The 20642-nt window shown below is 39.2% G+C and overlaps 1 protein-coding gene across 1 annotated transcript in view; it reads left to right on the top strand.

Moving 5' to 3' along the window:
- The window catches only part of SCN11A (sodium voltage-gated channel alpha subunit 11), a 113908-nt gene extending 94918 nt beyond the window's left edge, over positions 1 to 18990 (top strand). The window contains exons 23-27 of the mRNA XM_036737969.1: positions 621 to 678; positions 5815 to 5952; positions 8284 to 8384; positions 14361 to 14640; positions 17894 to 18990. Of these exons, the coding sequence (XP_036593864.1) occupies positions 621 to 678; positions 5815 to 5952; positions 8284 to 8384; positions 14361 to 14640; positions 17894 to 18990 (1674 nt within the window). The remainder of the gene's footprint in view (positions 1 to 620; positions 679 to 5814; positions 5953 to 8283; positions 8385 to 14360; positions 14641 to 17893) is intronic.
- Positions 18991 to 20642: the final 1652 nt, after the last annotated feature.

Here is a 20642-nt window from a genome sequence, read left to right as displayed (position 1 = left end):
CATGCCATGTGAGGGCCAGTTGGAGAAACAGGGAATGTTTAGTTGGGAGAAAAGAAATCGTTAATGATCAAACAGCTATGGTTGAGTATTTGAAGGGCTGCCATGTTGAGACGAAATGGGCTTGGACTGTTTGGTTCTAGGCTGTAGGACCAGCAGCAATAAGTAGTACCTGTAAAAGGTCAATACAGGCTTGATATTGCAAGATGCTGCCTAACACTTCAGACCATCCAAAATAATGTTGACATGCTTTGAGGAGGGTATGGGGTCCCCTCTTTGGAGATCTTCAAACAAAGGCTAGATGATTTCTTTCATGTGTAGGTTGAAATAGATGGCCACTGAGGTCTTGTCCAACTGTCAAATTCTATGCTTTCATTCGTGAAGTTTTCCTTTAATTTGAATTGTAAACACTTTAGGGCTTAAGACGATTTCTGTACTCTATTAATTTCTCATAGTCCCTTTTGCAGGAGTGGGGAACCTGCAGAAGCTGCAGGGTTAAGGTCAGCGCATTCCCCATGCCTGCCCTTGTGTATGAGTGTATAATAATGTCTATTGATGTTGTTTATATTTCATTCCTGGAAAAATATCATATAACAATGTTTGCTTCTGTTCTTTTGCTCCAGGCGACGTTTAAAGGTTGGATGGATATTATGGATGCAGCTGTAGATTCAAGAGGGGTAAGTTGGAGACATTGGGTAGCTTTCTGGGTTATCTGAAAGTAAATGCGGAAACTCAATGGGGTGTTTTGGATCATATTGGAAGGGACATATTGCTATGATCACAAAGGTCATTGTTTGGCAGCCTAAAAATATCCATAAGGGAGGATATCTACTCCAACAGAGGCGAGTGACCAGCATAGGTGTTTACTTGGCTATCTGATTTGGGTGCAGAATGCTTGGAAACTTGATCTGTCAGTAAGAGAGCTTCCAATATTTCCACTGCTGGGAATCAGAAAGATGGAATATTTCCCCCTTAATCTCCTTCTTCCTGCTTAGCTACAGAGTCATAGATGCTGAGGGCTCAGTTAAATGAGCTCACCCCCCAGGAAGACAGACAGATAGAAGTCAGAGTTGTGAGCAACAACAAAAATTCCACTATTGCTTTACCCAAAGCTGGAAAGGACCACGTCTAACCCTCATGTTCTAGAAGAGTAAATGCAGATCCAGAGAAGTTAAGAGTTACCCTAGGCCACATAGCAAGCCACAGACAGAGTTGAGACCAGAAGCTATATCTGCCTCCTCTCTGCCTCACCAAATGCACACATGCAAACACACATACATGACTATTTTGTTTTCCTTAGAATCTCCTTGAGGTCTGACAAGTCTGACATAGTTTACATACACTAAGTTTTCAGACACTGTGGTTGTCTAAAAATGGACTCTCCAAGTGAATCTAATGTCGGAACCACCACTGCCTTTGCTAGCAAAGGGCCTGATTAAGGATGGCTTGTAAGAAGAGAGTTTTAGGGAAATGAACTCATACCACTCAAGTATAGTTGTTCTGATCTTTGAATCCTTCTAGAAAAGACCTTTAACACCAATGTCTGAAGTTTGAGGAAAGAAAGGTGAGGTCTGACCAAGATGTGTTCAGTCTCAGCTTCCTACAGCGGTTAGGCCTAAAGTGTTATTAATATTATTATCTCACTTTTTTGTGTGCTTCATCTTGCTGGTGCTGGTAACAACTATTCAGTGAGAAAAGTAGTCCACGGATGGTTATCCTTTTTTTATAGACAAAGAAATTCAGACTCAGGTGAAACAACTTATCCATGATCACATGGCTGACAATTGTCAGAGTTAGGAATTAAACTAAAGTCTCCTAATACCAATTCCAGGGCTCATCACTCTGTCACATATTGGTTCTTAAAGCTGGATGTGGGGGCAGAGCCAAGATGGTAGATTAGAGGCAGCCACCCAGCTGAACTTTCCCAACATTCCCCTCCAAACAACTTTAAAATAACTCCTTAAATCAAATTTTGGAGCAGCAGAGCCAACAAAAGATCAGAGTGAGACATTTTACAGCCTAAGACAAAGTAGAAGGTCAGCAGAAGTCTGTAATACTGGGGTGGGTGTCAGTCCAGAACCTGACAGGAACACTAGCTGTGGGCCTTGGATGAGGCAGCAGTAGCAGCAGCAGCAGCAGCAACAGCATCTTTAGGAGCTCTCAGCTCAAGACCATAAGGGAGTTGGATGACTAATCAGAAACAGATTACAGGGATGCAACTGGCACTGATGGGCAATTCTATTGACCACAAGCAGTTCTGGGTCATAGTTACAGGGTGGAGAAGAACACTGGTAGTCAATTACAAGGGAGCAGATGCCCTAGTTCTAGTTCCAAGGTGGAAAGAAGCACCAGTACTCATGGCTGCAGGACAGCAAGGTAAAGACCAGTGTGGAGACCAGGAGAGCAGTGACTACACCTTTCCCTGGATCAAACCACCTTGGAAGCAGTAAAACTTATGAATCCTCAGAACTATTGCTAAAAGCAGCAGTACAAAAAAGTCAGAAGCTTGGGACAGTGCCTCCCCACCTCCAGGTGAGCAGAGTTCAATTTCAACCTAACATTCAGAGTTAAGAAATACGCTAAAAAAATGAGCAAACAATGACAACAACAAAACTTGACAATAAAAATCTACTATGGTGGCAAAGAAGACCAAAACATAAACTCATAAGAACACAATAATAATAAAACAACTATAGCCAAAGCCTCAAAGAAAAATGCTAATTGGCCCTAAGCCCAACAAGAATTCTTGTAAAAGTTAAAGAACGATATGAGAAGTAGAGGAAAAGTTGAGAAAAGAAATGAGAGAGATACAACAAAATCATGAAAAGAATATTAACAGCTTAACAAAAGAGACCTTAAAAAACAAAATTGGCCTAATGATAAGAGGCACAAAAATTCATTGAAGAAAAGAAATCCTTAAAAAGCAGAATAGAACAAATGGAAAAAGAGATACGAAAGGTCACCAAGAAAAGATTTCCTTAAAAATTAGAATTTGGCAAGTGGAAGCTTGTCCATGAGACATTAAGAAACAACAAAACAAACCCAAAAGAATTAAAAAAAAAGAAAATGTGAAATATCTCATTGGAAAAACAACTGACCTGGAAAACAGATCAAGGAGAAATAGTTTAAGAATTAATGGACTAACTGAAAGTCATGATTAAAAAAGACCCTAGACATCACATTTCAAGAAATTATCAAGGAAAACTGCCCTGATATCCTAGATGCAGAGAGTAAAATAGAAATGGAAAGAATCCACCAATCACCTCCTGAAAGAGATCCCAAAATGAAAACTCCCAGGAATATTATAGTCAAATTCCAGAGTTCCCAGGTCAAGGAGAAAATACTTCAAGCAGCCCAAAAGAAACAAGTCAGCCAGAAACAAACCATAGTCAGGAGCATACAAGATTTAGCAGTTTCCACGTTAAAGGAGTGGAGGGCTTGGAATATGATATTCTCAAAGGGAAAGGAGCTAGGATTATAACCAAAAATAATCTACCCAGAAAAATGAAATATAATCTTTCAGGGGAAAATGGATATTTAATGAAATAGAGGACTTTCAAGTATTCCTCATGAAAAGAACAGAGCTGAGTAGAAAAACTGACATTCAAAGAGAAGACTCAAGAGAAGCATATGAAGGTAAACTTGAAAGAATAGTCATAAGAGACTCAGTAAAGTTAAACTGCTTACATTCTTATGTGGGAAGATGATACATGTAACTCCCAAGAATTTTATCATTATTTGGGAAGTTAGAAGGAGTCTATATAGACAGAGGGCAAGAGTGTGAGTCCACCTCTTTTAAAAAATGAAGGAGTAAGAAAGAGGGATGCATGGGAAGAAGGGGGAAGGGAGAGGTAGAATGGGGAAAATTTCCTCACATAAAAGAAACACACAAGGAAGAACTTTAATAGTAAAGGGGAAAATGATGCAGTGGGCAATGATTGAACAGCACTCTCATTGGAATTGGTTCAAAAAGGAAAGAATACGTATACACACTCAGTTGGATATAGAAATCTATCTTACCCAATAGGGAAACAGGAGGGGAAGGGAATAAGGGATATGAAGAGGTGTGCGTGATAAAAGGGAGAGTAGATTAAAGGAGGCAGTGATCGGAAGCAAAACATACTTTGGAGGAGGGGGAGGAGGGGAGAAAGGGGGGGAGAGAGAGAGAGAAGAGAGAGAGAGAGAGAGAGAGAGAGAGAGAGAGAGAGAGAGAGAGAGAGAGAGAGAGAGAAAGGACAAACAGAAGAAAATAGGATGAGGGAAATACACAGTAATCATAACTGTGAATATAAATAGGATGAACTCACCCATGAAACAGAAGATAGCAGAATGGATTAGAAACCTGAACCCAACGATATGTTGTGTACAAGAGACACTTGAAACAGAAAGACACACAGAGAGTTAAAGGGCTGGAGAATGTAGTTTGCTTCATCTGAAGTAAAAAAGGCAAAGGTAGCAGTTATGATCTTAGACAAAGAAAAAGTCAAAATAGACCTAATTAAAAGAGATAAGCAGGGAGGCTACATTTTGCTAAAAGGTACCACAAACAATGAAATAATATAAAAAATTTCAAGAACAAATTTCTCTGGTAAAGGCTTTATTTCTCATATAGGGAACTGAGTCAAATTTATAAAAATAAGAAACAATTCCCAATTGATAAATTATCAAAATATATGAACCAACAGTTTTCAGAAAAAGAAATAAAAACTGTTTATAGTCATATGAAAAATGCTCTAAATCGCTATTGATTAAAGAAATGCAAATTAAAACAACTCCGAGGTACCACCTCACACCTATCAGAAATGAAAAATGTTGGAGGAGGTGAGGGAAAATAGGTTGACTAATAAACTTGGTGGAGTTGTGAAGTGATCTAATCATTCTGCAGAACTATTTGGAACTATGTCCAAAGAGTGATAGAACTGTGTATATCCTTTGACCCAGCAACACCACTACTGTGTCTGTACCCCAAAGAAATCAAAGAGAAAGGAAAATGACCTGTATGTGCAAAAGTGCTTATAGCAGCTCTTTTTGTGTTGGTAAAGAATTGGAAATTAAGAGGATACTCATCAATTGGAGAATGGCTGAACAAATTGTAGCTTATGATTGTGATGCAGTGCTGTTATACAATAAGAAACGATGAGGGATAGTTTCAGGAAAAAAAAAACATGATAAGACTTATATGAACTGATGCAAGAACCCAGAGATCATCATGCACAGTACCAGCAATGTTGTAATGATGATCAACTGTGAAAGACTTGGCTACTCTGATTGATACAATGATGCACGACAATTCCAAAGGAGTCATGATGAAAAATGCTATCCAAGTTCAGAGAGAGAACTGATGAACTCTGGGTGCAAATTGAAGTATAATTTTCTTGCTTTATTTTTCTTGCTTTTTGTGATATGGCTAATATGGAAGTGTTTTTCATGATTTCACAAGTATGCTGTAATCACTATCACACTTCTTGTCTTGTCAATGGATGGGAGGGAGTGGGAAGGAAGGAAGGAAGGAGAGAATGTGGAACTCAAAATTTAAAAGGAAAAGAATGTTAAAAAATGAATAAATAATCAATTTTTTAAAATTAAAAATAATATTGCTATGAGAGCAATGTAGACCAGTGCTCTCTACTGGGGTTAAATAGACCATAATAATCTTGATGTAACATAGCCATAGTTTAGGATGTTTTCTGATATTATATGATGTGACTAAGTGGTTTTAACTGAAATATTATCATGGCCCTTGAATAGGACAATTAGAATGAGAATTTATCTTTCTCTTGTTATTTTTCTCTTCTGTGTTTTCACTCCCACAGTTAGAGGAGCAGCCTGACTTCGAGGCAAATATGTATGCCTATCTCTTCTTTGTTGTTTTTATCATTTTTGGCTCATTCTTCACACTTAATCTTTTCATCGGTGTAATCATTGACAACTTTAACCAACAGCAGAAAAAGATAAGTATCCTGAATGTTCTGGCTTGTTCTGTACCTTTTGCAGAGATAAGATCCTTATCCCTAGAGCCAGGGGAAGGCATTTGCATTCCTTAATTAGGATGTGAAAATTGTGCTACTGTGTTACTGTGAGCTTGGCATACCAAGAGCCAACTTTTGAGCTAGAAAGGCCTGGGATTCAGGGCCCTCCTCTAACACACACTGGCTATACGGCTCTGAGTGAGTCACTTAGTATCTCAATGCCCTTGGCAACTTTTAAGACTATAAAATACAAAGAAGGTGGTGACCTGCTTTGGTAGAGGGAGTTTCCTCATAGCACAGGTCCCCTGTAACAATGTAAGCAAAGTTCAAGTTCCTGGGCCTGTTAGTCTTGTCATTGTAACACATGGGATTTGATGTCATAGAACCCATATTTCCATGCTGTGGAGAAGAGAATTTATGGACTTAAAAATATTTACATTGATAATGTTGGAAAGTGCCCCTTGTTGCATCCCCTTAAGTGTTGTGCCCTAGGTGGCTGCCTGCCTTACCTTCTCCTAGTCTGCTCATCACCACGTCCAAAGATCACCAATCATGTCGGTGGCACCATCCTAGGCACTTGCTATGGATTGCCTTAAGTGGAGGGCATTAAGGATTCACCATCAGAATGAGAGCTAAGCCTATAGCATACCATTTCTCTCCTAGAAAAGGCTCCACATTGTTCCCTTCCACTAATTAGGAGGCGACATGCTGAAAGAGACTTTGGAATTTATGCCTCTTGGGAGTGATATCAGTCCCTTTATCCCTCCTTTCCCCTCCTCTCATCCCCTTCCTTTCCCCTCCTTTCCTTTTGTCCCAAAGCACTTTATTGCAGAATTCGTAACTGAAGATTTCCTCCCCGTGGTGTATACTCATGTTATTTGTTTGCATTTTCATAGTTTTTCAGGTTTCCCTAGTTACTTAGGAGCAAATGAGGCAATGAAATCGAACTGACCTTCCATGCAAACAAGCTTCAGAGACTTGACTTGGGGCTGTTATAAATGCTCTCCATTTCCCCCTCTCCAGAATTCTGGAGTCTGAATGCAGATCGAGGCAAACTATTTGCTCTCTCTTTTTTTTCTTCTTTTTTGGTTTTGTTTCTTCTTTCTCATGGTTCATTCCACTGGTTATAATTCTTCTTTACAACTTAACCATTGTGTAAATAAGTTTAATGAGAAGGTATATGTCGAACACATATCAGATTACATGCTGTCTTGGGGGTGAGGAGGGAGGAGAGGGAGGGGGAGAAAATTTGGAACTCAAAAACTTGTGGAACTGAGTGTTTTAAACTAAAAATAAAAAATAAATTTAAAAAAATTGAGGTTCCTAAGGCCAGACTAGAAGAGCCTCTTGAATGAAATCATTTGGAGCATCAAGGCAAACAGCGTAGTGCTTGAATTTTTCCCCACCACTCATGTTTCTCTCTGAGAGTGTCTGAGAGTTCTCTTCCAGATAGACTACTTCCACATTTCCTCTGCTAGGGACTCCCTGGAATACAAAATCCTTTCTCTAATGTGGAACCACAACACCTTCCCCACCAATCTTCTCCATCCTTTGTCAATACCATCATGGAAGGGGCCTTAAGAAAGAGCAGGATGCAAGAGTAAGAATGACTTCAAGACCTTCCCACAGCCTCTTTTGTTTTTTTAGGCAATTGGGGCTAAGTGACTTTCCTAGGATCACACACCTAGTAAGTGTGTGGGGCTGGATTTGAGCTCAGGTCCTCCTGAATGCCAGGGCCGGTACTCTATCCACTGCACCACCTAGCTGCCTCTTGATGTAGCTGTCCCAAGACTATTTTTTGAGACTCAGAACTCTCCTCTTACTAAAGATGGTCGTTGTAGGAGAGTCCAAGGTTCCCTTACTTGCCTCTTGGAATGTTTATTTATCTTAATTGTCAAGGAACAAGTTATTTGTAAACACGTACAAAGTCATCTAGTCCATCTCCCTGTTTTCATGAGGGTTTTTAACCATTAAAATAGATTATAATCTACTTTAGATTTTAATAAAGGCATGGTAAAGAATTTGAAAAAGATTGCTTTCTTCCCATAAGATAGGCCTGACTACCAGAAATGTCATCATCACATCTATTAAGTATTATAGATGTAATTTTTATCGTTCTATCCTCACTTAAGATGAAAATCAGCTATTAATGAATAACCTTCCATAGGTTTGCAGGACAGTCTTCTAGTCTCTCCCACATGGCTTTCTGGGGATGTTGATAGAAAATTATAGAAGTGCAAAGTTTCATTTCTGAAATTTCTGATGGTCCCCATAATGGACACAGAATGGAATAACAATGTCTTTCCGATGTACTTAGGTGGCCAAGATATCTTCATGACAGAGGAACAGAAAAAATATTACAATGCGATGAAAAAACTGGGATCAAAGAAGCCCCAAAAACCTATTCCAAGGCCTTTGGTGAGATCAACTGAGTTGTTGTAAATATCCAGGCCATAGATAGAGGACAAAATGAAGTTTATGAAATGCTGTGGTTTCTTTGTAAGACACCTCCTTCATTTCTTCAATATCCATAAGTTGGTAGACAAGAAACCTCCCTCCCCTGACATAGATTATAATGACCCTGATGCAACTTGGTGGGTGGTTTTTGAGAATTGTTGTGGCTGAAAAGTTCATCATCTAAAGCCAATATGTATTAACTTCTGCCAGTTGTGCAGTCTGGTTCTGGGCCTATACCTGTTAGAGCCTGGTTGAGCTATCATTCTGCTGACCTCGCCTGGGAGAAGCCAAAGGCACCTCCATCACACTGTGAAGCATCACAGGAGGACTTTAGCCAAGGGTGAAGGAATGTCGTTTTAAAAATTATTTTTTATTATTATGAACTTAACAAACATGAACTTTTCCTGAATACAAAGCAAAACACAAAAATGTGAAACCACAAATCTCTCTTACATACAGCTTGCTTTTCTTTTTTAAGTATACATTAAATTTAAAATGAGAGTTCCAACACTGCCTTTCTTCTTTATATCCCCTTAGGAACTTCCTTCTGCTTTCTTCTCTGTATTTTTTTAAAAAATGTTCCATTAATACTCTTTACTTTCTTTTCTTCTTTTTTATATTGTTATTACTAACTTCTTATACCCCTAAAATTGCTCCTTCTCCCCAAGACTATTATAATATATAATATATAAACACATGTATATATCATATTTTATATATGTATATATGTGCAAGCAAAAATTTATATACACACACACACACACACACACATATATGCAAGCAAACCAAATCTCCATGTTAGCTATGCCTGAGAATGTGCGTGTGTGTCGTGATGCACCTCTAGTTCATCACTCCCCTACCAAGAGGTAGAAAGCTCACTTGATCATCAGTCTTCTGGAGTTGTGATTGGTCATCGCATCATCATCATTCTTAAGTCTTTCACAGTTGTTTTCCTTGATAATGTCATCATTATTGTATGAATTGTTCCATTGATTCTGCCTATATCAATGTGTCTGTATCAATGTGTATAAGTCCAACCTGCTTTCTCTAAAGCCATCTCCTTTCATTATTTATCACAGATCGATAAAATTTTCTTACATTCATAGTCATTCCCCAATTGATGGACTTTGTTCCCAGTTCTTTGCTACAACGAAGAGAGCTGCTATCAACACTTTTGTGTATATCGATTCTTTCCCTGATTTCTTTGGGGTTAAATGTTATCACTGGGTCAACGGGAGGAAGCAATTTAGTGACTTTTGAGGTACAGCACCAAATTGTTCTTCGTTATTTTCCTATAACACAATTTGTGTGTTTGGACCAATTTATAGCCCAATTAACAGTGTATCAGTGTGCCTGTCCTTGTACATTCCCCTTCGCTAATGACTATTTTCCATTTTGGTCATATTTGCCAAACTTATATGTATGACATGGAATCTGGGTTGGTTAACTAACATTTCTCTTATTGTGAGTGATTTGAATCATCTTTCATGTGGTTGTTGATCCCTTGATGTTCTCTTATAGAGAATCCATTCACCATTCATCTGTTGACTCTTGTTCTCATATATTTTAGATATTTCCCTTTATATCGGGCCTTCCTTCATTCGTGGAATGTACTCCCTCCTCACCTCTGCCTCATAGAATCACTCTCTTCTTTTAAGAAACAGCTCAAGCATTTCCTTCTACATGAAGCCTTTTCATATCACCCCAGGTTCCAGTATATTCCCTCCCAAATTATCTTATATTTCCCTACTTTGTATTTGTATTTGTTCTCCTTATATTGATGTTGTATATACTTATGCATGCCAACTCTAATGGAACATAAGTTCCTGGGGAAAAGGAATTGTTTCATTCTTTTTATTTGTATCTCCAGTGCCTCACTTAGTACCATCTGTACTCCATGTCCTCTCCTCTCACTCAGTTCTAACCATTCTGCGGTCTGGCTTCTGGTCTCATCATTTAAGCAAAACTCCTCTTTCTAAAGTTACTTGTAATCTCTTAATTACCAACTTTGAGGGTCTTTATTCAATTCATATTCTTCTTGACCTCTCTACAGTCTTTGACACTGTTGATCATTCTCTCCTCCTATATACTCTCTCCTCTCTAGGTTTTCAAGACATTAATGTCTTCTGGTACTCTTCCTGTCTTGTTGGACTGCTCCTCAGTTTTTTTTTTTGCTGGGTATTCCTTCAGGTTATGCTAACATTTTATTCAATATTTTTGTATTATATTCATTAGAGATATTGATCTACAGTTTTCTTTCTCTGATTTATCTCTCCATAGTTATCTTACCTCAAGGCCTAATTGGTGGGGGTAGAGAAGGAGCAGCAATGTAAAATAATCTATTTGAGATTGCAGGCAGAGAAAAATTCCTAAGTGTTATGCTCTCATAATTATCTGTCTATAATCTTTAAAATAAAAGCTTTTGAATATTAAAGTTGAGCTTAAATAGTTTCTAGACAGCAATTTATTTTCCAAAGATGGTCTAGCAGGTAGTTATAGATACTGTCTTTTGCCTCTTTTTGTATCCCCAGTGCTTAGCACAGTGTGTGGAACATAATAGTTACTTAATAAATGTTTGTCACTTGATTGATTGGTGCTCAGGAAATAGTGATGGATTAAATTTATGATCTTTTCATATAAGTTGCTCTAAATTATAACTTATTTGCCTTCACTTTTACTATTTAATACCTTCATTTCTTTAATCACCCATTCATACATTTGTTGAACAAATTCCAGGTAGAGTATTAATTTTATTATTAATGTAACACCAGGGAGACTTGATCACATTTGGGATTCCATAAAGTGACTTCAGGTTTAAGTCATTTTAGGGGACAGTATGCATGAAGTATCCAACAATGCAGTTCTTTTATTAAATCGGTCAGAGGGTGCATTAGTTCAAAGAAGAGCTATATATTCAAACAGTACAATGAAATAAAAGTCAAGAAAGATCTCACCTGTACATATAAATGTATGTTTCCCCCTCTGTTGCCACACTGGCCCTGGGAGAGCAGACATAAATGTCATGAATGTGCATGGCCAGAGGACACACCCAGAAAGGTAATACACACACAAAATGCTCATGGCTAGGGTGATTCACATCTCAAGTAAACAATGATATCTTAATTGCCAAGTCTATTTGAATGATCTCATTCTTCATTTCTTGGTTACCCTTCAGCATTTGACACTATTGTCTACCCTATCCTCCTAAACACTCTTTTCCAGCTGGGTTTTTGTGACATTACACACCTTAGTTCTCCTCAAAAATGCTGTCTTTTTAAACTTTTCTTCCATCAGTCAATTTTTGTAAAGGTATTGAGCTCAGATATACAAAATTTTTTAATACTCCATTTGAGAAGAACAAAATTATTTCAGATCTAACTTCTATAAACTTTGTTCATTTCTATATTTTCCTTTTTTAAAAAAAATCTTCCTTTTGAATTTATCCAGCTCTGAGAGAAGAACATTAAAGTCTTTTATAACTATTGTGTTACTTTCTATATCTTTTTTCAATTCAGTTAATTTTACCTTTATAAATTTGGATTTTATGCCATGGTGCATTTACATCTTTAGTATTAATAGTATTTCAGTGTCTAAAACACATTTGAGCATGAAGTGGTGTCTTTGTTAACTCTCTTGAAATTGTCAGTATTTATGTTTGCTTTGCCTGTTATCATGGTTGCAACTCCTTTTTTCAAATCACATTTTGTAAAAATTGATTTTGTTTAATCCTCTTGTTTTCAACTTATATTTTTATTTTTAGATTCTTTGTATGACAAATTGTTGAGTTTTTTCCTTACCCATTATGCCACTCTCTTTCATTAATTAGATTGTTTAATCTATTAACATTTAAAATTTTGATTGTTAGATATGTAAATTTCTCAAATTTAGTTAAATTGATATTTTATCTTTCTTCTTATATATTCATTTATCTACTTTCCCTCTCTTTCGACCTATGTCTTTCCCTTCTCAGTTAAGTGAGTGGTTCAAAATTTTTATCCAACTTCTTAGTTTAAGCCGCAATCTTCTGTAGTATCTTTGATCTGGTCAGACCAGTGTGTTATAGATCCAACAGTTAGGTTTAGGGGTTTGAGGTCCAGTGGGGGTGCAATAAGAGGTTAGATACAGAAATTAGGATTAGAGTTAGTCAGCCAATGGGCTAGTCATATGGTAGGGCTAGAATTAGTGGTTGATAAGTTAGAAGTATGGTAGGGTTAAAATTGGGGGTCTGGGGGGCTTCCAGATTTTGGAGGGACATTGATAAACTGGAGACCATCCAGAGGAAAGCAACCAGGATGGCAAGGGACCTTAAGCCTATGTCAAACAAGGATTGGATAAAGGACTTGGGGAAGTTTAGCCCGAAGGAAAGCAAGGCAGATAAAGTTGTGCACATCAGTGTGGACCCCAGAAGTACTGGGCAGCAGAAGAGGCTAAAGCAGCCAAAGCAGCAGTCAAGCAGGTGAAGTATAATCCCTAGCAGCAATTCAGTGGTTAGTGATACTTTTAAATCCTTGTTGTTTTGCAGTCGTTCAGGCAGGCCCAACTCTTCTTGATCCTATGTGGGGTTTTCTTGGCAAAGATAGGAGTGATTTCTCTGGGAGAGCTCGTCCAAGAAGGAGTGGCTATTTAAAGGTGGTTTGCTTTATGATGATAGGGGAAGCAAAGCTGTTTACCCCTCCACTGTAGAAGAAGGAGGCTGATCCTCAGCAAAGGCCTCTAATTGAGCCAGGAGAGAGCATGTTCCAGGCATAGGAGGTGATGAGTGCCAATATGCTGAAATTGGAGGTGTGTGAGCAATACCAACAAAGCCAGTTTGGCTAGGCAATAAAAAATAGGAGAGGGGGTAATGCAGTGAGACTGGAAGGGAGGTTGGGGGCCAGGCTGTCAAAGGCTTTAAAAGCCAAACAGAGAAGCTGACATTCTTAGAGGCAGTAGAAGTCCATTGGAGCTGACTGAGTTGAGGAATGACCTGGTCAGACTTGTGCTTCAGGAAAACTATTTGAGCATTTGCATGGAGGAAGGACTGGAATGGAGATAGACTTGGGGAAGAGAGACCAATTAAGAGGTAATTGCAATAGTCCAGGAAAGAGTTGATGAGGGCCTGAACTATGATGGAAAGAAGGGGAGAGATGGTGGACATGGTGTGGAGGCAGAAATGGCAATGTTTACAGGTGACTGGTTATGTGGGGCAAGGGAAAGTGAGGAGACAAGGCCAATGCCAAGGTTACAAACTTGAGAGATGGGAGGGATTGGTGGTGCCTTTGACATAAAAAGTGAAGATTGGTAGATGGAGGAGTCTGGAAGGAAAGATGGGTCATCTTGTGGGCATGTTGGATTTGAAATGTCTGTAGAACATCTAGTTCAGTCATTTGGTATAATAAAAAGGAGTCTGACAGAAAGGAGAGGCATTTAAAGGCATATGGCCTGACTAGGTTTCTGGTAAAAACAAAACAAAACAAAAAAACAATAATAGAGGAATAGGGAATGCATGCTTGGTTTTTGGGATTACTTACCTTTACCCCAATGAGAGGGAACTGGTTGTTTCACAATAACTGTTGGGGGTAAGGCCTATTAACACTACTGAAAAAGATGCGACTGAATGGCGATAACTCTACCATTGAACCTGTTGGATCTACTGTGTATTGTAAAATGAGATCTCAGAATGACATTTGGACAATCACGGTTGAACCTCAAAAAATGACCAGATTTCATTCCTCAAGTTTCAAGGATCACCATACACCAGTTACTAGATTTTCCATAATATCCAGATTATAAATCCACCTAAATATTTCCAAAGTGTCCTTTGGGAAGACAAAACCATTTTATCCTTTGAATTCCGTCCCTGTAGTTTGGAGGAAAGACTGGGTGTTTCATTTATTTTATCTGTGTGATAAGATTCCTATAACTTATATGGTTCTCTCCTTTGTCTTCTTTCCTCAGAACAAATGCCAAGCTTTTGTGTTTGATGTAGTCACCAGCCAGGCCTTTGATATTTTCATCATAACTCTCATTTGCCTTAATATGATCACCATGATGGCAGAAACAGACCCTCCTGAAGGACCCAACGAACAAAAGAAATTCCTTCTAGAAGCCCTCAACTATGTCTTTGTTGTCATCTTCACAGTTGAATGTCTCCTGAAAATCTTTGCTCTGAGGCAATTCTATTTTGCTAATGGTTGGAACTTATTTGATTGTGTGGTCGTAGTGCTCTCCGTTGTTAGTAAGTAAAGATGGTGGTCAGGGTTTATACCTAGATGATTTGAGAAATGTGGTGTCAGTCTACATGGTTTGAAAACTTGGATAGCTTTTTTAATGTCACTTGATGCTATAAAGTTGGGAGAGGTTATGGCCTAATTTCCATCTATTTGGTTTTGTCCATGGTGGCAAAATGAAGTGAAAAACTTCAATTCAGTGAGCATTTATTAAGTGCCTACTGTGTACAAAACACTACGATGGCTAGGTCCTGGGTGAGATCAAAATTTAGCTAGGGTCCAATCTTTACCCTCATGGACCTTACAATTCAAGTCCAATAGGGAGAGGTGATACATACAGAAATAACTATAATACAAAACAGCTCAATTCAACAAGTAGTTATTAAGTCTGGGTTATGAGCAGGAACTCCACTGCACCTTCCTAATTTTACATTCCTCATTCCATCTTCCTCATTTTACATTTGAGAAAACCGAGGCCTGGAGAAATGAAGTGACTTGCTGAAGGTCAAACAATCCTACAAGATCCAGGATTTCAGTGAAGCTGAGACTTCTCAAATTAGATAACCCTAATCTTCCAAGTAAAGTAGGAGACAAGATTATATGTTAAAACTAAGGGGATATGGAGTGGTATTGGGGGCTTTAGGAATTTCAGAATCAGTGAAATAGCACCTCTGACATCCGGTCCAACCTGTGGGAGAAGGTTTTGAATAACCAGTGTTGATGAATGCATCAGAAAGATCCAAAGTACTATGTGAGACTGAGATGAGAAAATTCCTTTACACTTGGGTGGGGCTGGGGCAGGGGAGAAGACATAGCATTAAAAAATCCAGGTCAAGGTCAACAGACATGGGTCTCCCCACCATCTGGGAGCTTTTGATCTGAGACACTATAGTCACATGATAAAGACATAGCAACAACTGATCCTCAAATCAAATGAAACAAAGAAAAACGTTCTGGGCAAGCAGAGGGATAAACACATGTTGTGGAGTGTTGGGCTTCAAAGTCACAGTTACCATCCAAATGAGGAAGCCGAGCTGGCCAAGGGGCAAGAAACAATCCATCTGTGGGCTCTTCCTGCCTTCCAAAATGTAATAGAAACATCTAGTATCCTTTAGGATAAGTGCCCCTGACATGACAAGAGCAGGATAAGCCAACCCAGACTTCCTATGAGCTTTCTCCTAAGTTCTATCTGCTCATTAAAGTCAAATTCTTGGCCATTATGAATGTCTTACACTCAAGGGACTTCATTGTTTTGCTCATTCTGTTTCTCACAAGTCTAAGTTGGTAACTTCACATTGCTAATATTGCTTTAATCACACAAATCTTTATTTTCTTTCTTGGAGGGGAGAGAAATCCTTCCTTCCCTCTATCTGTGAGAGCCTTGCACGCTTCTGATGGGTCCTGTGTGTTCTGGCTCAGATTCCAGGGTTTGATGCTATGGGATAAGGTAGCGAATCCTGGATGATCCCTTGGACTTCCCATTCCCCCATGGATGGAAAGTACCAGAGAGAGGGAGGAAAAGAGAAAAAACAGATGTCTTTTCTTTTAGACTGAGAGAGGACCAAGGGGCCACTTAGGGTTTGCTGTGTCACCCCAAAGGGCCAAGGCCTTCAGCACTGAAGTGGGACACCAGAAATGACCCCAAGTCTGCAGATTGTAGGAGCTTCCCTGTTTGTCCCCATCATACTTGTGTTGGGTAATGGGGAATTTATAAAAGATCCATAAAATACCCTAAGTTATTATCATTATTATTATAATTTATTATTAATATGAATAAGAACTCGCGTTAATATTGGCCTTAGTACTTACAAACATTGTTCCCATAGTACCCCTTTTATCCCAATTCCAAAAACGAGGACATCGAGGCTGAAAGGATAAATGCCATAATCACACAGCTCATAGTGGTTCAGCCATCATCTAGTTGTTTGATCATGACAGTGTGCCTCAGTCACAAATCTAGTAGAAATCTGGGGTTCGAACCCTGTTTTTTTTACTATTCCTACATATTTTTGGAGAAGGTGTCATCCTTGAAACTTCACTCCCTCCCCTCCACATCCAATCAAATATCAGTTCCTGTCGATTTCACCTCTGGAGCACCTCTCAAATACTCTCCTTTTCCCCTCTGATGCTGCCACCCCACTCATGCCTGGATTATTGCAATAGGCTCTTTGTGGGTTTGCCTATCTTCAGGATCTCCCCACTCCAATCCATCCTCTATTCAGCCACCAAAGTGATTTCCCTAAAGTGCAGGTCCAATCATGTCACCCCACCCTACTCACTAAACTCCAATTACTTCCTTTTGCCTCCAGGATCAAATATAAAATGCTATTTAGCATTCAAAGTCCTACCCAACCTAGTCCCCTCATAACTTTCTAGGCTTCTTTTGCCTTACTAACCAACTCTTTGATTCAGTGACATTGGCCTCATGGACATGGAACCCTCTCCTTCCCCATCTCTGCCTCCTGCCTTACTAAGCTTGCTTCGGGTCCCCACTCATATCCCATCGACTATTGGAAGCCTTTTCCAATTTTTCTTAGTCCTAGTGCCTTCTCTCTATTGGTTATTTCTAATTTATGTTGAATACGAAGTGTTTGTCCATAATTATTCATCTGTTGTTTCCACCATTACACTGAACTGAGCTTCTCAAGGGCCAGGGCTGTCCTTTGCCCTTCTTTCTATCTCCAGGGCTTAGCACAATGCCTGGTGCATGTAGACATTGAGTAAATGTCTCTTGGCTGACTGAAAAAGCCAGAATAAGAATCCAAATCAGAAGAGAATCTATGATCCCTAGCTTGTGTCACCAAAAGATGCAAGGAACTTTTCTTCCCTAATGGAGTCCAATCTTTGTATTTGCTCTCACCCCTAAGGGTTCGTCATGGAACCAAGGGATCCTTGAGAAGGCAATTAGATTACAACCTACCCTTGAAGGGCCACTTAAAGCTGAGCTAATAAATAATCGCCTGCTTCCTAGCTTTCAAATTGTATCCAACACTTTGAGAAAGGGCCCATTTCTTAGGGACACACAAACACAAACCAAAATTGTTAACTTTTAAGGACATTGGGAAAAAACACTTTCACTTCAAATGCTATCTTTCAAATTGTTGATAATTTCACTTCTTCAAAATGCCTTTTAGGTAAAGGGCCCACCACTCCCCTGATAACATGAAAGTAATCAACACTATTTGTAGCTAGAAAAAGTTATATAGCCACATGAATTCAGAATGTTTTCTAGAAAACTAATTAGTTTTTTTTTTCCTAAAGGCCTTTTGGTTTCTATACTGGAATCAAGTAAGTCAATTCCATTCCCTCCTGTGCTCTTCAGAGTCATCCGCTTGGCTCGGATCGGCCGAATACTCAGGCTTGTTCGAGCAGCTAAAGGAATCAGGACCCTTCTTTTCGCACTAATGATGTCACTTCCTTCACTATTCAACATTGGACTTCTGCTCTTTCTGGTCATGTTTATCTATGCCATTATTGGCATGACTAATTTTTCCCACGTGAAATATGAGGCAGGGATTGACGACATGTTCAACTTTCGAACCTTCGGCAGCAGCATGCTGTGTCTCTTCCAAATCACTACATCGGCGGGCTGGGACGCCCTCTTAAGTCCTATGTTGAGTCCAAGACATTCAACTTGTAACCCAGAGAATTCTTGTAATTCTGAAAGTTCATCTTGCAACTCAGAAAGTTCATCTTGTCCCAGAAATGACATCAAACCAGGTAGTGATTGTGTCAACTCTGTCATGGCAATTACATTCTTTGTCAGTTACATCATTATCTCCTTCCTAATTGTTGTAAACATGTACATTGCTGTGATTTTGGAAAACTTCAACACAGCCACTGAAGAGAGTGAGGATCCCTTAAGCGAGGATGACTTTGACATATTCTATGAAACTTGGGAAAAATTTGATCCCGAAGCAACACAATTCATTGAATACTCAGCACTCTCAGACTTTGCTGATGCCTTGCCAGATCCCTTACGTGTGGCCAAGCCAAACAGAAATCAGCTTCTAGTGATGGACCTGCCCATGGTCAGTGGCAATAGACTCCACTGCATGGATATACTGTTTGCTTTTACCACAAGAGTGCTGGGGGACTCAGAAGGCATGGATTGCCTCAAAAGCCAGATGGAAGAGAAATTCATGGAGGCCAATCCTAACAAGAAATTATATGAACCGATTGTGACCACCACAAAGCGCATGGAAGAAGAGAGGTGTGCTGCTATCATCCAGAAGGCCTATCGACTGTACTTGCGGAAGAGTAATGCCAAGAAAACAACTTCCTTACCACATCAGACGGTTTGCAATGGAGCCATTGGTAACTTAGAAGTACCTGATGGCAAAGTACACTTTGACTGACACTGCTTGAGGTCAATCGACAGACTGATCAGAGGCTATATCCTTGCAACTTTGTCTTTTTACTACGATGGAAGCATAGGGTGGAGTCAGTGGCTTGATGAATATCCAATTGGTAGCTGAATTTTCTGGTTTTTAAAAAATTGTTAGACACAAATAATTGTTTATTTAAATATACAAGGAAGACTTTAAAATATGACTTAAGCAATCTTATATTACAATGATATGCATCAAAGTTTCAATTTCTTTAAAAATCAGATACTGTATTAATGCACAAAAGGAAATTCATAAAGGGCTGGAGAAGGCCCACTAATGTCTGGATTATATTTAAGTGCCATTTCTCCATCCACAGATGTGATATGGTACCCTGATATAACACTTTGCTTATAAGAATAATCATATACAATGACCTTGCATGCTAACCAGGAAATGCTGGTGAATTAGCCACTACAGATGCTTTGTGTTGTCATAAAAGAGATTTAGCTTGTTTAAAACAATAAAAACGTATTAATTACCAATGTGTATGTTACCTACAAAAGCATTTATTGACTTTGTCATGAATACTTGAAAAATTAACTGTTAATTCTTGTTACATGTGGATGTCATTAATTTTTGATGGCACTCTTTGAGCTTACTTTCTTGTCTTCTCATTTGATTAGGAATAATACATGGCAGCTTGGAATCTAGTGCTTTCCTTAGCCCAAAGGTCCATTCTTCATCATGATGTGGAGGTGTCTTTTGGTTCTTAAGGCTATATTGATAGAGCTCAGTCTTTGGTAGATCCTACAGAGCTGGTGAACAGGCTGTCCATGATCTGTAGAGAGCCTAGCAAAATTGAGACAAGTTGATCAATGGGGGCATGTTTTTGGATACATCAACATATGAGGACCAGCAAAACACAGAGGTGGTTGATATATGCACTATACCCAAGAAACCATAGTCTTAAAGAATGAAGGTAACCAGTCTAATTATGTGCCATGATCAGTGCCCAGTCCTAATTAGTACTCAAGACCCTGGGCCACAGTTGTCAATCAATGGCTCTTACCTCTCCTGGTTGTGGCCCTAGATCATTAGGCCTCCATCCTACTAGACCTTCACATTGTCCTTTTATGCTCTGTGTTTTTTTCAAGGTACTTACAAAGACACACTTGCATAGAGGTTTTAATAGTGGAAATGAACTAAAGCTGGTCAATACCCAGGAACCCAGCACTCACTTCCCCAGGCTGCCATTTTTTTATCCATCCCGACATTGGCTTCCCTGTGGCAGACAGTCCCAAAGCCAGGAAGTTCTCTTTCCTTTGCTATTCCTAGCAAAGTAAAGGTGAGATCTTTCATTAAAGGCACAACTTCTGGAGAGAGATCAGCATTTGTTGATGTGATGCAGGATTTTGGGGTACTTTCTTTTCCTCCTGCAGATGTGATGGGGAAGCAGGTCCATATCCAGGGTGTCTTCGCTTTCAGATGGGCACACTTTTGCTTCCAGATTCCCAGCCCGAAATGAGGTACACATTCATTTTATGCCTCAGGTCTGAGTCCTGGGCAAATCCAAGGAAGTTTCTGCTTTGCTCTCATAGTCCCATCAATGTAGCTCCTGTAATCAAGCTGTGATTTCCCAGTCTCACTACCCATATTCCAACTCACACCTTTCAAATCTG

Source organism: Trichosurus vulpecula, chromosome 9, assembly GCF_011100635.1.
Source record: "Trichosurus vulpecula isolate mTriVul1 chromosome 9, mTriVul1.pri, whole genome shotgun sequence".
Classification (NCBI taxonomy): domain Eukaryota; kingdom Metazoa; phylum Chordata; class Mammalia; order Diprotodontia; family Phalangeridae; genus Trichosurus; species Trichosurus vulpecula.
The sequence above is the reverse complement of the archived record's forward strand: the minus strand, read 5'-3'. Positions and strand labels throughout refer to the sequence as shown.